The sequence below is a fragment of the Cotesia typhae genome, unplaced genomic scaffold (assembly GCF_013202065.1).
Source record: "Cotesia typhae breed Kobodo isofemale line unplaced genomic scaffold, CoteBio_Ctyphae contig_22, whole genome shotgun sequence".
Classification (NCBI taxonomy): Eukaryota; Metazoa; Arthropoda; class Insecta; order Hymenoptera; family Braconidae; genus Cotesia; species Cotesia typhae.
In genome coordinates this window covers 2,001,370-2,019,687 of record NW_027423728.1, presented here as the reverse complement: position 1 = coordinate 2,019,687, position 18,318 = coordinate 2,001,370, and the positions used below count along the sequence as shown (strand labels likewise).

General features: G+C 27.7%; 2 protein-coding genes across 2 annotated transcripts; one reads left to right on the top strand and one right to left on the bottom strand.

The window, feature by feature from the left end:
- Positions 1–366: 366 nt before the first annotated feature.
- Positions 367–1,019, bottom strand: LOC141538531 (uncharacterized). Its single transcript, XM_074260067.1, has 2 exons — positions 791–1,019; positions 367–636 (listed from the first exon to the last, which is right to left on the bottom strand). The coding sequence occupies exons 1-2, from the start codon at positions 958–960 to the stop codon at positions 477–479; spliced, it is 330 nt and encodes a 109-aa protein (XP_074116168.1). The 5' UTR covers positions 961–1,019; the 3' UTR covers positions 367–476.
- Positions 1,020–1,837: 818 nt separating this feature from the next.
- Positions 1,838–4,709, top strand: Gle1 (Gle1 RNA export mediator). Its single transcript, XM_074260061.1, has 4 exons — positions 1,838–2,066; positions 2,166–3,500; positions 3,576–3,951; positions 4,026–4,709. The coding sequence occupies exons 1-4, from the start codon at positions 2,034–2,036 to the stop codon at positions 4,283–4,285; spliced, it is 2,004 nt and encodes a 667-aa protein (XP_074116162.1). The 5' UTR covers positions 1,838–2,033; the 3' UTR covers positions 4,286–4,709.
- The last annotated feature ends 13,609 nt before the right edge of the window (positions 4,710–18,318 follow it).

Here is an 18,318-nt window from a genome sequence, read left to right as displayed (position 1 = left end):
TTAAAATTTATATATAGTGCCATCTGTGTTAAAAGCTTATACCTTATAGGGATCGTGCACTAACTGTAGAGGCAGCACTTCAGCTGACGCTCGCGCGCTTTAGTGTAAAAAGTGTGTACAAAATGGGCAAAAATTTGTTTATAATAAATGAAAAAAAATTATAAAAAATAATAAAGTATGGTTTTCGGCCAATAAAAAATGATGAAAATATTCGCGGTCAGAACGATTCGAAAGGCAAAAAACTTTTCGAGTCAGGACATGTACTGAATGTGATAGAAAAAAGAATTTTAAATAATCCGGTTATCATAACCGCCAATGTTGTTGCAGAGACAACTGTATCTAAAGTTTATAATGTCAAACTAACAGTATGTATTAATTTGTTTATTATTTTTACTCATTCTTGATGTAATTAAATATTTAATCAAATTCATCTTAACAAGTTCATTAATTTTTTATGTTTAGCTCAATGATGATCGTCATGTAACAGATTGAATTAAATTTTTAGTATTTTTTTTTTCCGGAAAAATAGAAGGAACATACGATGGATGAAGTGGGTGCTCTGGTTTATTATTGTTAATAAAATGAACACTACAAATTCTTGTACTTTTATTCGGCTTCCAGTCTTTTGGATTTTTACTGAAATAAAAAAAAATTTTAGGTTATATTTTTATTATTTAATTATTATCTATCTCATGATTGCTTACTAACTTTAATAAAATAAATATGAAGACATTTTTTTATACTAACTTAAAAGATGTATTTATTTTTGTAATAATTGTTAATTACTTACACATATTTTTTCACTGCATTTATCCATTTTAAACGCTTACTCTCCTTCCACGGATAAACACTAGTATTTTGTGGAAAAGTATAAAATTTCACCGACAAATTTATGCCTTGCTCTTTGCGAGATTTTTCTGTACAACCTTTTATACAACACGACTTTATTGATGAAGACATTGTAAATTATTAAAAATTTATCGCAATAAAAAAACAAATCTATCGAAAATCACATGTTACAGAAGGAAAGTATTATTATTATTATTGCTCAAAAGGTTCGCGTTTTAGTCACTAGTTGGCGTGACATTCTAGAGGCACGATCCCTATTTTGTTTTTCACGCAAAAATGTCTCGACTCCCGAGTCTAAATCTAAACATTCTGCCATCTTTGGACAAAAGAGATAAAAGATAGAGTTTTTTCATCTGGGATTAATTTAAATATTATTAATAATTTCAATTAGGTAGTTGGATTAAAAACATATTTTAGCATAAGATAAAATTTTATCCCGCATTTCAAAATTGATGATTAATAAATTTAAAATTATTTGATTCGATTACAATCTTATCACTAATGTTGAATAATCAGACAATTTTCTCTCCGATTAATATTTAAAATTTGCATCGTTTTGCCTAATTAGCTGCGTTCAAGATTATTAAAATTATTAAGTGCTAGTTTTTCTAAGGATATATTTTTTTATATTTTGTCATAATACTGGAGTTAGCAGTCAGCTGTTAATTTAAAAAATTTTTTTAATAAATCAATTACAATAAAAAAATGCTTCTAAAAATTTTCGCTTGTAATTTTTATTAATTTTTACATGTGAAACTTTTTAATTTAATATTTTTCATAATAATTTAATTGCTATAAATATCTAAAAAAATTTTTATATCTGTCAACTTCAGTGTCATGTTTTGTCTATGAATCTAAACACTGCCTTAAGATCACGCTTAAGGTTGATTTACATCTACGCGCGGGCTCTAGTTCAGTGTGGCCAGAACGTGCTCTTTTCTTACCCCCACTTTGTAGGACACTCTCATCTGACTACATTGAAAGCGGTACAAAGTGGGGGTAAAAAAATCGCACGATCTGGTCACACTGCTCTAGTTCACAAAATCTATTGTTGCATTTATAAACATTTACACATATTTACGGATTATACAATTATACAAATTTTAAAACAAGTTTATAGACCTTTACACTGTACATTGTTAATTAATTGTGATAAATATTATTTATTTTATAAAATAACTTCAATGATGAGCATTAATAACTCATTTAACAGACATGTAAGTATTTTATTTTCATTATCAAAATTTCTCAAGGTTATAATTTTTCTAATGTGATCTATATTCTTTCTCTACTGAAAAAAAATTTTTTTTTTTCAGGGTAATAGTATGACAGAAATTACTAATGCCTTTGAAGCTGTAAAAATATCAGCATTGAAAAAGGCTGTTAATATCTCCGAATCAGTAAACAATGTGACAATTGGTCCTAATGCTGTTACAGAATCAATATGTAAAGAAAATTTGGAAAATATTTCGAACAACTTTAATAATGTTATAAATGATTCAAAATCAACAGAAAAATCGCCTGCTTCAAAATCTTCCCGAAGTGCTATTACTTTTTCTATAAAAAAGATTCTTGTTGAAAATGAATTACAACGAAAAGAGGAAGTACGAAAGGCAGTTGAAAAACGTCAGGAACAAATGGCAAAAGCTTCAAAGGAGTTTCGGGAGGAAATGGTATTATTACGAGAGCTTCATATGGCCAAAAAAGAACGAGAAAGAGCTGCTAGCTTAGCGAAACTTGAAGCAGACGAAGAGCGATTGGCACAGCAGGATGAGATAAAAAGAAGACATGCCCAGCAGTTGAATGCTCAAAAATTTAAGGAACGAAAAGAAAGATTTGAACGTGAAGCGCAGCAACACCAAGCGTCTGAAAGAAAAGCGTTGATAGAATCTTTGGATGCCATGCTTAACGAAAAAATACAATCTTTTTTTTTGCTTTTAAATGGGTCCAAAGATCACAATACTGTTGTTCAAGCTCTCAGTCCTTTCGATCTTAAATTTAAAGAATTGTACAAGCAGATGGAAATGATCAGTGAGAAAGCAAGATCAGCTGAATTGACTGCATTCGATGTAACTTGTGCTGAAAATATTATACAGTTGGCGGATGAAATTGTTAATTTGTCTAGAATTGAAATTGATAGAATTAATGCCGATTTTGATGAAAAATTAGCAAAACTAAAGGAAGAGATGAGACAAGCTGAAGCTCAAGTTCTTGCGGAAGCTGAATCAACGAGAATTCAAGCAATTACTCAAGCCCAAATTAGTGAGCAACAAGAACAAACTGGACAAATTAATCATGAAGCTGAACAAACGATACCGGAGACTCCACCGAATGAAATAACGACGAGTGCACCTAACTACTATGAAGATCAAGAATCACGACGAATATTAGATAATTCCATAGCGTTTTTACACCAGTATGCTGGAAGTTATCATGAGTTTTTACAATCCCCTGAAACCAAAAGATTCAGATTTGAATGCCAAAAGGCAATAAACATTCCTGTTAACACGATATCTGCTGCTAGTGGATCCGACTTGATGGATAAATATAATAAACTTCGATTACTATTGCAAGGAAACACTACACTTAACATCAATCAGTATCCAGGAAGTAGTAATTTCTGTAAAAATTTGCTTGCTAAGAATATTGTTGTAAGTATTGTGTTTATAATTATTTATTTAATATTTTTTTAGTAGTTAAATAATTTAATGAAATTTAATTTTTAGAATCAAGGAGAAACTTTAGTTTCAAGTAAACCAGAAATGGCGTTTGGAATAGCAGCAGTTACAGTGGCGCTGTGCTGTGATTTTCCTGATCTAATGGAACTATTGTTAGCGCATTTTCGTACTATATGTCCTTATATTTGTCCCGTGTACTTATCTCAATTGCCGGGAGAAAATAGAGAAGATTATTATAAATCTATAGGATATAAATATATTGACAACGTTGTTGAAAGACAAGATAAATTTCTCTGTCGGATTTCTGGTATCATGAGGTTGTACGCAGCTATAATTATCACTAAACTAAGACGTGGTGTTACGTGTCCACATCCTCATAATCTTGAAAACGCATGGAGATGGTTGGCGGCAACTTTAAATTTAGGTAATTTTATTTTTATTTCATAAAAATTTAGCGATATTTTTTGTATGTTTATTAAATCTTATTATATCATTTAGTTCCAAAACCAGAACATGTGGACGCGATAGCTACTTTAATTTATGATATACTTCAAGTGTGTGGAAATTCGATGTTCAGTGCATATCCTACGCAGTTTCCAAAGCTTCTGAGAGCTCTAAATGACCAGTACTATCCACTGTTAGAGAAACAAGGTGTTATTGGTGGCCCCATTAGTCGACTGGAAGCTTTTCTTAGAAATTCTTTAGCATCAAATAGTATACCGCCACCCGGGGGACAACTTCCTTTGAATATGTGGTAGAATATTCAATTAAAGCATTATTTAATTGATGAAAATGTAAATATGATTATAATTATTTAACTATATTTAAAATAATATTATGTACATACGAAAAACGAAAATCTTTTTACGAATGATTAAAAAGTTTTTAAATATCAAATATTAAATTTTCTAATTTTTAGTTTTATTGCAAGAGCTAGTTTTGATAAAATACTATTTTTTGCTTGTATGTTTTAAAAGATTTAAAAAATCGAATTTTCTATTACGTTTTGTCATTCGGGGACGTTTTTTCATGGTCCAGAGGATCAACAAAGTAGTCTTTCGTAGGAAACACTGGCTTTTGTCCTTGATAATATACAAATTTTTCGTTTTTAACATTAAGTATTGTTTTATTTCGTTTTTGTTGTTATTATAATTATTTAATTCCATGCAAGTCAGTTGCAATTGGTAAATTTTCATGTAAGTATTAATTATAAATATTTATATTGACTTTAATGAAAACCCCTTGTCAATATTCAGATTAGGAGTTGTTTCTTTATCTAATTCCTGAATATCATAAAGCATCAGGTAATTTTCATTCAAATTTCAATTGTAAATATTTATTAGAAAAATTAAATCTAATTTAAATGATTTATTACATTTTCAACTAAAAAGATGACATAAAATGACTACAAGTTGATGGTAAAGTTAGCAACTTTTACTTTTTGTTCTCTCAAAAAATGTATTGTAGAAATTTCAGCTGTGTTGGTTTAGTTTATCGTATTACAGCGAACCAGTCGTTATGTACAAGTAAGAATTAAAATGGATTTTTCTCTATATTTTTGTTTAATATTCATTTTTTTTATTTACAAATGATTACTATAAAAATATATTTTATAGTTATTGTTACAGCCATCTATCATCAACATCAGTTTGGCAAAAAGTGTCATTCAACAAACCAGTAGTTGACAACAGTATCACTATTAATGAAAATGGAGATATAGCTCATCCAAATCAAATAATGTTTTTAGTTTGTGATGACAATGACCAACCATTATCATTTTATCAAAAATAATGTTAGTATTTTATAATATAAATTTTTACAGAATATAGAGTTTGCATATATTTTTATGCTTATGATATATTTGACCAATCACATTACGAATAAATTGGCTTCACATATGTTTTATCTCAATTTTATGTTGGGATTATGAGATTTTAATATGGAATTATTATGGGACAATCAATCATTAATTATGTTGTAATCTATCATAATTTATTTTAGTTTGTTGGTAATACGTTACTGCACACAAAATATAAGTAAATTAGTATGGATATTCATTTGAACTGTAAATGCAACAGAAGTGGCTAAAATCTGTGAAGCTAAGGATTCGTTCCAGCACGTAAGACTATTAGAAAACCTAACTTCGATATTTGTCTTGATGCGCGACTCTCATGCAACTTACTAACTGCTGCTGTTTTGTACTTTTATAAATACAACTATTATTAATTAATTTTGGGACTTACTAATTTTTTATCGGTGAAGAATTAAAAATAAATTTTTAACTTTCATTAATTGTAAATTAATATAACTATATAATCGGCTGACGCAGCACATGAAACTTCTTACTTTAGAATTATAATATTTTTTTTTTTTTTTATTACTAGTTAGTTAATTTACTGTAAAATATCACATTTTTTAAATCGATTAAACAATATAGAAAATAATAAAAAGAATAATACTGAAGTTAGCGGTCAGCAGTCAATTTTAAAAATTTTTTTAAGAAATTAATTACGATAAAAAAAATGCTTCTAAAAATTTTCACTTGTAATTTTTATTAATTTTCACATGTGAAATTTTTTAATTAATTTTTTTTTTTAATAATTTAATTCCTATAAAATTCTAAAAAAATTTTTAATATCTGTCAACTTCAGTGTTTTATAGAAAAATTGTTTTTAGCCACCTAAAGATTATGAATTTTGTATACGAAGTCCCAAAATTTGGTTAATATAAATTTTCAACAGTTATCAAGAAATAATAATAATACTTTTGAAATTAAAACGTAAAAGTTGAAACACAATGCAATAGGTAAATCAGGTGTACAGAAAGTTGCCGTGGAAAAAACCGACACAACATTTCGTATCATTTACATTTTGTATCGTATGCGCTCCACACACTTTTAACTCTTTTTTATTTGTTTTTTCTTTTTTTACTTTAATATTTATTTTCTACTTTTCAGTATTACGTGTAGAAAATTTTCAATCGAATTTAACTTTACCCGAGCACTTTGAGCTCGAAAATAACGGAAAGCTTCAGAGATGGTCTGTACGGTCTATAATTTTTCAAATTTTTTTTTTTTAATCTACATTTTTCATAAAATAAAGCGCCATTCGGCCACACCCGACATGGATAGGTAGATTTCTTGTTTAAATATTAAAAAAAAACCACATTATTAAAAGGCAACAATGTCGTAAGATTTATTTTTTATTATATTTTTGCAAATAACGATATGAGACCGACTACAACAAATAGATATTTAAAAATATCTACCCAAAAAATAAAATTTGTAACAGATGAAAGTCATTTGATGATAAAAGCTAAAAATCAATTTATACTTGATTTTTTTTTAATTTTCCCAACTGCGAAATAAATTGAAAAAAGTATCAAAAGGCGATTAAAAATATCTCAAATTGAAGATAATTATATGAATTTTGACATAAATTTGACAAATTTAAGCTATCTTTTACGGCTTAAAAATTAGTTGAAGAAAAAGAGCTGAAAAATGGTAATGTAAAATTTTTTCAAATTTTCAAAATCACGGAATGAATTAAAAAAATCATCAAAACCAGACAAATGATAATTTAATTGAAGGTAATTAGATGAAGTTTAGTACAAATTTGATAGATTTTACACCTGGAAAACTATTTTCATGAAATGTACGAAATTCAAAATTTTTTTAAAATGAAAAAAATTTTCAAACACCCACAACTTGTAAACTAACCGGCCGATTATATATATGTAAATAATACAAATATATAATACAAATTATCTCACCCCAAAATATCTTGGGAAATGCCTAAACACAGCTCCTGCTAAAAGCGGAACTCAAAATTCTAATTTTAAAAGGATTTTCATGGAAATTGAATTTTGGCACACCCTAATATATATATATATATATATATATATATATATATATATACATAAATACATATATCACCTTTTGAGCCAATGCCATTTTTCGACATTACTCGATGAAATGAAGCATATTATAACAAAATTTTCTTAAAATTACAACATAAGACCGGCTACAATAGATAGATTTTTAAACAATTCTACCTAAAAAGTTGTATTCAAATCAAGCACAGAAATTCTGGATAACTTGGCATCAAATATCATCACAGTACAAATAGATATTTTATATAAAATTGTTGCTCATTGATCTGTTTTCTTTCTAATGATGATGATATATTCGTATATGATTCATAGATGTATTATAAATTTCGGTCACAACATGAAGAAATCGAAAACTTGGTTTTAAGACGAGAGCAGAGCACTACCTCCGTGTTTCGCGCTTAAGGCATGCGAAACAACGCAATGAAAAGTGAAATATTCGAGATTGGTGACTCACAAAATTCCAACATTCCAATACTTCCGTAGTAACTAAAAAAAGATCCACATTCTTGATCCGGGTATCAATGTGAGTCATGCAGGTAAGTCAAAGGAAATAAATGAAACTTCATTTAGACTAAATTTCTCTCTGATTCACACATTCAATCATTTTTTTCTTTGTCTCAGTATACAGAGAGATATCTTACATTACTACGCTAACAATTCAATCAAAATTACAAGAATTATAAGTCAGATGTTAAGTTCTTATTGATTATAATTAAACTTGACCAAATCAGAGGGTTATTTTAAGCAAGGTTTTTGGTAGATTCCTTTAGAAATCTATATATTGTAGCCGGTCTCATGTCATAATTTTAAGAAAATTTTTTCATAATATGTTTCATTTCATCAAGTAATGTCGAAAATAGCATTGGCTCAAAAGTTTATATATGTATTTATGTAACGCGCCATGTCTAATTACCTTCAATTAAACTATCATTTGTCTGATTTTGATGATTTTTTTAATTGGTTCCGTAATTTTGAAAATTTTAAAAAATTTTACATTAACGTTTTTCGGCCCTTTTTCTTCAACTAATTTTTAAGCCGTAAAAGATAGCTTAAATCTGTTAAATTTATGTCAAAATTCATATAATTATCTTCAATTTGAGATATTTTTAGTCGCCTTTTGATACTTTTTTCAATTTATTTCGCAGTTGGGAAAATTAAAAAAAAATCAAGTATAAATTGATTTTTAGCTTTTATCATCAAATGACTTTCATATGTTACAAATTTTATTTTTTGGGTAGATGTTTTTAAATATCTATTTGTTGTAGTCGGTTTCATATCGTTATTTGCAAAAGTATAATAAAAAATAAATTTTACGACATTATTGCCTTTTAATAACGTGTTTTTTTTTTTTTTTTTTTTTAAATATTTAAACAAGAAATCTATCTATCCACGTCGGGTATGGCCAAATGGCGCTTTTTTAATAATGTAATGTTCTAACTTCGTTCTTTAGTATGATCGATACTTCGATAAGTTACAATTAATATATACTACTCCTAAGAATTAAGATAGCAAAAAAATTTCGAAATTTTTCTGTGATTTTTGATGGGTTGTGTTTAGGTGAAAAATATTCGTATTAAAATCATAAAGAAAGTATTTTAGAGCTTAAAGAATCCAGTTTTTAGACTTTAGTGTAAAAAGACTAATATTAATTGGAAAGCTTATGTTTTAAAAGATTTTTACAGCTCAATTTCATCCCTATAAATAACTATTAAACTAATAAACTCTTTTCAAGATAATTTTAAAAAACGAAACTAATATAAATCAACAAATAATAAATTTTTTTTAAATAGTTTCATTCATTATTATAACATATTTTCTAAGATAAGATTAATAAACTAGACGTGATTATTTACGCAATTCAACCGTAAAAAAATCTTGATAAATCCACGCGTATAAATATACAGTCCTTTATATTCATGCAGCGTAGATATTGGGCTCTTACATCGATAAATATTAAAATTACTGAAGAAAAATAGAAAAAGATTTTATTTTTAAATTCTCAAAACTTTTGTATTTTACCTACCTAGACATCAAACTATTTAGTGAATTTTTTTTAGTAACGATTTATATTTTCAAACGGTATTTTAATTAATAGAAGTAACTGCAGTAATCGGGGGTTGACTTAACTATTAATAGTCTTGACTTTAGTGCTCCTGGCGCTGTGACTGATAAAATTACAATATGAGATACATTTAATTAGTTTTTAATTGAATACAGTAAAATTATAGGTAACAAAAAAGTAGATATAATTATTAATAAAATCATGCAACATATTTTGTGATCTTACATAAATAATCTGAACTCATTTGGTTGTGTTTACGAATAAGTATCAGTTTTAAACTTGGTAAAAAGTTTTGTTTTACTTACCGCTTTTGCAGAGCTTGGATTTTGTTTAAAATTTCCATCTCAATACTTTTATAATTTCGGTAAAACATAACATTATTACTGATATGACATGATCGTAGTTTGTTTTTGAAGAATTTTATCGACTTTGGATGGATCTGTTTCTTCATACACATTGATGAATTTAATGATATCATTATTATTCTAGAAGTTTTTTTATTTTGAATCTTGTAATTTACCTTTTAAGTCGTTGAATATATTGAGCTTTGCAAACGGACGAAAGTCCCACCGACCACTTTATCAAAAGGGGACGGCCGATGAAGACATCGCCCGGGCGCGTAGCTCATTCACTTTATTTCATCAACATTATTTCACTAATTACTCAAATGTTATCACACTGAAAGAAAAAAATTTATTCAAGAATATTGTTTTTTTTTTTTTTAACTTTCCGCTAAAAAAATCGAAGATTTTCAAAAATCGGGAAGTTATTGTTTTCACCCCGTTTTTCGAAAATCCAGTTTTCATCGGACCTCGACGTTTCGAGGTTCTAGGAAGCTTCCCTGACTATTCCCGCGATTGTGTCTGTATGTCTATATATATAGCTATATATATATATATATAGCTCGGAGAGCTCAAAGCTACATGAAAATGATATTGTTGAGCTCTTCGAGTTCAAAAACGTAATAAGCGCAATTTTGAGCGCTTAATTACGAAAGTAGCGGGAAGTTGCATGGATGGCCTTCAGGGTCAAACGTTTTCCTAATTTTTTTTCCAAAATATTCAGCTCCATCAATTCAAGACACTAATTATGATTTTTGAAGGATTAGCAAAATTTTTCTCTACTCAATAATTTTAATTTCAAACTTCATCATTTTTAAACAAAATATATCTATATTTTCGAATTGTTTCACATTTTTCATCGAAAAGTCGTGAATTTTTCGAATTAATTGAAAAATTAATGTTGACGTTGTAATTAGTTAATGATCTAACTCTATCATTTCAGGGGACGGTTAGTTGATATTTTTAAATAGAAATAGTCCGAACCCATATTATATGGGTAATCTGAACAGAAATATTGAGCATATAGGGCATTCCACGTCAAATCGAATGATTTGAAGAATTTTTATTTTTGATTTTATCAATTTTGTTCAAATTTTTTCAGTAGTTTCTTAAAAATTTATCATCTAAGTTAGAGTCTTTGTAATAATAAATATCCACGAAATTCTTGAAATTTTTAAGTTGTTGCAGAGTATTATCAGAATACTTATTCAAATCGGGCGGTTCTAGTTAAATAAAAAAAAAAAAATAGCAGGAATTGAAAATATAATTTAGAAAAATTCTAAACAAATTACATTGACAAATAAAAGATTCTGATCATGTTGTGTATTAACAGACTAAATAATAAATATTGATTTCATGTCCTTAATAACGGTTGAAAAATGTAAGAATAAGTTAAAAAAAAAAAAATGTAAGATTATATACATTTAGTGATTAACACTGGTGTTTATAATGATTTACAAAGAAAACTTTGTAATTGAAAAAGTTGTTATAATGAAAATAATTAATTTCGTTTTCTTACATAAAAATTTGAGATTTAAGGATTTTTAAATTGATAATGTTTTGAACAGATAAAATACTATTTGAAGTAAAAAATTTTGCAAAAAAATGAAAATATCATATTTATTCTTTGTATGACACTGAAGTTAGCTGATGTCTGAAAATTTTTGATTTTTTTTATTAATTAAATTACAACTAAAAAGACATTTCTAAAAAATTGCACTTATAGTTTTTCAAGTTTTTTATAGGTGAAATTTTTTTTTAATTGTTTAATTGAAATTTTTCATTAAGAAATTTCTAAAAATTTTGAAATGTCGGCTAACTTCATTTTCATTTCTTTGTTGAGGAATTTGTTTACTTTGATTGAAGATAATGTACTTTTTCATTAAGTCGAAATATGTATTTATCGAAGATATAACGATTTTAATTTAAGAATTTAGAAACCACAAGAGAATGAATTCTTGATGCAAAACAACCGGTTTTCTTCAAAATAATTTTATTATATTTCTTTTATGTCTTTAGATTGTGCATGAAAATTTTAGAATGAATAAATTTATATGTATATCTACACAAAAAAAAAAAAAAATGCAAAGTCTCAAGACAAAGTTTACTCAAATGTTATAGCTTAAAATAAACGAGTTATGAAATCAACAATAGCAATAAATTATCAGTACAATATACATTTGAGTCGAGGTTAGGTTCTTCGAAGGAAGTCGAGACATCTTTACCTCGAACTTAAACGAATTGTAATTTTTCATACACAAGTGACAAAGTGAATTGTTGGAAGTCTCGAGTCTGCAATGAAATATTATCCAATTGTAAAACCTAAGAATTGTATTTATTTAAACAATACAGTTCAGTAAAATTGAAAGTCGTAATGTAATAAACAAGTACAGTACACATTTTCAAAAATTTGTAACCAATGAGTCTTTAACAATTATGAGATGGCAGTAATGTGTCTTATCTAAATATAAACGGATACATTACCGAGAATAGAAGCTTTGAAGCTATTTGGTTCTCGGGTGGCCGGTTTTGCCGGTTTCCGCGTTCCAGACGAACGCGCGCCGGTTTCTCGATGCGCGCATGACCGAGGAAAACGTCCGCTTTCAGGATATAACGGCTAGGGATTCCCCATTAACGTCGATATGCACAAATTTCAGAGAGATCGTATTATCTATTATTTCGTTTTAAATTCTAGGCGTCGGGAAAAAATTTACAAAAAAAATTTTAGGTTTTATTAAGATATTCACAATTTTTTTTAACATGTTTTACATTTCAGCGGATTGAAAAAAAAAATTGTTACATTTCCAAAAAATTTTAATTTCATGAAGATTTGTGAATTTAAAAAATCTTTAAAATAAAATTTTAACTTTAAATCAACAATTTAAAGGCGGTGCATTAACTTTGAAACATAAAGATATATTTTTTTCATTTGAAAATAGTTTGAATCCTATTTCTACATAATTACCGAAAATTTGTACAAATTCAAGATTTATCTCAACGTAATTAATTATACTAAAAAATTAAATAAGCTTGTACATAAATTTCACACTATTCACTTACTCTTATCATTTATTCCCCGTATTGTGTTGATAAATGTATATAAATATGCTTAATAGCTCACAATATTAGGTAACATATTTAAATAATAATAATTATTATTAATTACAATAATTATTAGACACTGGTTTTTGTAAGGTATAGTAAAATTAAAATCACTTGTGAGTGATAATTCGATGTTACAGGTGATTTGAGTATGCGGTCGGACGTAAGAAAACCGAAACCGGCAAGTAGGTCACTGTCAAGCGGCATTCTTTAGTATTATCACGTCGCGATTACGTCTGCGGTGTCCCGATTATCATCTGGTTCGTTAATCACAATCGTAAAAAATTATCTTCGTTACGTTACATTGTTATATAAAACAAGTCGGAATTATCTATTAAGCAAAAATATCAAATTTAATTTATTAATTATTCAGTCAATTTATTATATTTATAATTATAACTATAAAATAAATATATGTATTTAGACAAATAAAGTTATTGGACTTAATCGCGACAACAGACCTGTAAGAACTGATGGGCCACTACTACTTGGCGGGGCCTGACGTGCCACCGCTGAGATTCCACAGCACAGCTCTTTCCTCCTACTCGACCGTTTACGGCAGCCGGCTGCGTGGTTCGATGAGCTTCGTGTCCGTAAGTTATAGAGTGAAAGAAGGCAACAACTCCTTCTACATCGGGACTCGTCGCCTTGTCGAGCCATCATCAACGCGTTCATACACCTCGCCATCAGCAACAGCAGCAGCAGCAGCAGCATCATCATCATCATCATAATCCTCAGCAACATCATCAGCAGGAGCATGACAAAAGCATCAGTATCAACGTCAGGATCATTATCATTATCAGCGAAGATAAAAAGCAAACAGCGTTGACATCCGAGATGATGTCACCACTCGAATAATTTTTATGACTTAAGAATCTCGATAGTCTAATAATTAAATATTGGTATCATACCAAACCACAAAGCAGTTTTATTACCATGATTATTTTTAATTTTATGAGATAAAAAGTAACTGCTAAATTTTTTTTAGTGCTTCATCATCCTGGAGTACGTTCGTCAGTGGTTGACGTCACCATTTTACGCTCATACCATACCACCAACAAACAATACCACCAACACACCATTCTAGGAGTGTCATAAAGATAGATTGTGGTTTGCTGTACAAAACTAATATATATTATTTGGTAAGAATAAAACTTATTTGCAATTCAGAGAAGAATATATTTTTCATATTATAATCATAAATGTTTAAGAGACATACTGCTAAAGTAGAGTTTTCAATTTGTTTATATAATTACGAAAGTTTCATAGTTTATATAAATTGATCAAGATGACTTTACTTAAATTAAATCAATCTCTCTATTAGCTGTATTCTTCTTATCGGCAGATAAAATTAAGTGTTGTTTAATTAGTGTAAGAATTTGAATTTATAAACAATTATTAATTTAAAAACCAATGTACAATTTTTTTAATTAATTGTTTTCCATGGCAGACTGAAAATTAAGCAACTAAAAACCGGTAGGATAAAAGTGCATTTCAATTGATAGCTCATTACTGATGACTATAAAATGATAAATATCAAAGTTTTAATTATTTAGATTTGTTAATGTATATTTATTATATCTTATATCAAATTACTCTCTACTATATAACGTGCTAATAAATAAATTAATGAATTTTTTTTACTTCATAGGAAAAATTTAACATAAAAAATATAAGATATCTAAATATCACTGTAGAAGTTAAAATTAAACTAATATATTACTGAAAAAAACGGATCACAATAAATTTTCAAAGTATAAATCCTATAAATAAAATGTATTTATTAATGTTCAAAAAGTCATAAAAAGTGTTTAAATCATGGTATCATAACTTTTCACCTTTTTTTTTTTTTTTTTAATTTGCTTCGTTTTTTTTTGCTTTTTGAGAAAAGAACAGTACGGTACTAGAAAAGTTCATGCTTAAAAAATTCCAATGAAAGAAGAGACAAATCTAAATTTTTTTTATTTTCAAATTGGAAAATGTATTTAAAAAACTTATTTCTTACGATTTTAAAAATTTTCATTTACAAATCCAGCGCGATGAAGAACAAAATCAGAAAAAAATTGGCTCAGTTAATTTTTTGATTTTTCATGGAAAAAAAAATTGGAGCCCTATCTCATCAGCACTGTTACCGTATTTTTATATAATACCTGAAACAATATGTTGTTTAATAATTAATTTTTTTGATTTAATTTCTTAGATACATTTTTTAGAGATAATTTTTAATAATATTTTTTTTATTTTAAAGCTTCATCCGTAAATTTTACAAATAATTTTTACATTTATTTAAATTCTTTAGTGTTTAAATTATTCAATATTGATTTGAAACAAAAAAGCAAAAAAAAAACAATATGCGTTAAATGGTGATATATATGGATCGGGTCATCTACCTTCATGTAAGTGTGAGAATATGAGTAAATATTTTTTTCCATGTGAGTTATTAGCGAAAAAAAAAAGGTTGACTTAGGTAGATCGTCGTAATTAGCCTGTATAGAAATAATAAAAGTGTGTATTATTTTATTTCTCTTTTAACTTGTAATTTATAATTCTCGCGCAATATCCTGATAATATGTACATGTGGTTTTGAGAACCTTTACATACTTACGTATGAGGCTGAGACTTAAAATATCCTCTCATTGATTCACGTTTTACAAAAGACATGTAGATATTAGTAAAGAATACCCATACATACTTGCTACCTTGCTTGTACCGTACTGGTATTATATTAAGGATGTATACGTAGTCTTATTGTAAAAAGAATGGAGTTGAGTTAAGGTGATGGAATGGAATGTAGTTTAAGTTGATGTGTGTGTGTGTGTGGGTATAAAGTCAATAATTATTTATATTATGATTGTGTCTGCAAATCTCAAGATAACAATAACTGATTTTTACCTTCAATTCCGTTAGTAATTACATTTATATTTCTATAAATTCATAACTTTTCCTAAAATTCTTAAAATAATCAATGTTAGCATAAGTTAAGCAGTCATTTGATTCGCCGGGCAAATTTATTAGAAAGGCATGTGTTGAGAAATAAATTATTGCTAAATGATGAGGATAGTAAATTATGTTTTTGAATTAATAAAGTTAAGGTAATTATAGGATACGCATGAGAGAGAAAAATAGAACAGAAAATAAGAATGGATGAATGAATGAAAAAAAATTAGATCATACGCAAACGCACAGAAGAAGAATCAAGTATATTGAAGACAGTTAAAAATTAAATAAATAAATTATTTAATTAATGAAAAATTTTGATTTTCCAATACACTATGAATTTTGATGTAATTAAGAAATTTTTGAAATTTTCTTTATAATTAAAAATCATATAACTTACATTTATACTAGTAATTTAACAACGCTTATATTAACTGTTTACTTTACAAGTAAACAAGTTTATTTGTACTGATACTTGCAGTTAAAACAAATTTGTAGCTGGATGAAAATCTGAACATTTTTTTCTGTTTTCTAAAATTTAGAAAAAATGTACTTCAAGATGATTAGACATTCATGTTTTTTATAAAATATAATATTCTAATAATGATTTATTGTGGTAGATTATCGCGAGCATATCTTTTTTCAATATCAACATTTGTCTATTTGATCCATTTTGAAATTCACTTCAAGCGGAAGTATAGAATTTTATAAATATTTTTATTCTGATTTAGTTAATAAGATTTTGAATTATTAAATCTTCAGATATTTTTAAATTAAACATACGAGTGTGACGCAGCCTTGACCGACACTGGATCCGGAAGATGTATACAGATATCGTATCCTGTAGAGTATGTGCATGTGTCATAAACCACACACATTAAAAGCAAGTACAAGAATATATGTAGTCGTACATAACTGCGTTCCTTCACTTGTACGTGAGCTTAACGCCTTCGTGGTTCATCTTACTATCTCTTATCTAAAGTTGTCCCAATACGAGAATGAACTTGAATGGCCTTAAATTCTCAAAGTGGGGGTAAAGAAATTACATGTTAAATTAAATGAGCATATGAAGTAGAGGGATTCCTTTTCTTATTAAGACAAGTATACTTCAATTATATTTTCAATTACTGAAAAACTGAAAATCAGAATTATTGATACTTGATTGATTATTTTATTATCTTCTTGTGAGAACGAAAAGATCCTTATTTTTAAATACTTTTTTATTTAATTTATGAATATATATTTGATACAAATAATTATAGAAAATCAATAATGAATAATTTTATTGCAAGAAGTTTGTTCAATATTTTAATGAAGATACTCTGAATGAAGAGAAGAGAAAAAAGATAGTAAAATAAGAATTCCACTGTATTTACCAGGTGGTACGTCGGCTTGTCGCCTCGGGACGATTAACCTGACCCAGAAAACCAGCCGGAACTGTTGAAGGAATCAATGACCTTGGCACGAGTGGATACCCGCTACCTGGTGAACATCAGGGGGACTGCGTTCACGTTCATGTTCACGTTTAGTTAAGTTTCTTACTCCTTTCGTTAATTTTATTCTATTCTGTCCTATTGTCTTGTTATTTACGTACTTTTTTTATTTTTTATAACTTTAGCTTTTTTTTATTGGTTTTAGTTTTACCAGGGAAATTCCAAGTGCCGGGTGTTGCCAATTTAAACTTACTATGCACATACCCGCCGCGAGGTCGTTTGCCAGTTCTATTAAAATTACGATACTTAATCTTATACCTTATAAGTCAATTGTGTACGCAACTAACACTATAAATTTTTGTAATTAAATAAATACAGAAAGTTATTATTAACGAACCTAAGAAAACAGATTTTCGTTGAAAGAAAATGATTTTGGTTTTTTGGTATTTTAATAAAAAATCATTTTTTATGATCCTGAAAAATCAATAATAAAATTTACTATCCATTTATTTGTATACATATATAGTTGAACAAATGGGCATCAGAAATTGTGGTAATTGTTTGGAAATAGTAATTATTTTTAATCCAATATTCGTTTATTTTTCTTACTTTAAATTAATGTAAAATAGAAAATAGTACTGAATTGCTAGACTTCTTTCGATGAATATTATTAATTATTTTCGGTAAGCACACTGATTAAATATTGTCGTGATTTGAGAGAAAAAAAATTTTAAGCGAGATCATTTCATAGAATATTATTATCTTGAATCAAGCAGAAAGTTTATTGAATAAACAAATTTTCATCGATTTAAGTAAACATTACTTGATTCAAAAACTTTTCTGTTTCATTAAATACAATGAAATTTCAAAAAAACTAAGAAAAAAAATTTTTTTAATGTGGTTTTTTTGGAATAACTTTTAAACGACTTTATCGATCAACTCCAAAAACTAATCAACCCTTAACTTTGAGAAACCACGTCGATCGTCGCTAATCCGGTTAAAATCGGTTGATTCGTTCAAGAGAT

Bases quoted from the DNA above. Each gene is read 5' to 3' on its own strand.
- LOC141538531 (XM_074260067.1), bottom strand. From the start codon at position 960: ATGTCTTCATCAATAAAGTCGTGTTGTATAAAAGGTTGTACAGAAAAA. The intron at 637-790 runs GTAAGTAATTAA...TTTTTATTTCAG, and splicing joins AATGCAGTGAAAAAATATGT to TAAAAATCCAAAAGACTGGA.
- Gle1 (XM_074260061.1), top strand. From the start codon at position 2,034: ATGATGAGCATTAATAACTCATTTAACAGACAT. The intron at 2,067-2,165 runs GTAAGTATTTTA...TTTTTTTTTCAG, and splicing joins ATAACTCATTTAACAGACAT to GGTAATAGTATGACAGAAAT. The intron at 3,501-3,575 runs GTAAGTATTGTG...TTTAATTTTTAG, and splicing joins TGCTTGCTAAGAATATTGTT to AATCAAGGAGAAACTTTAGT.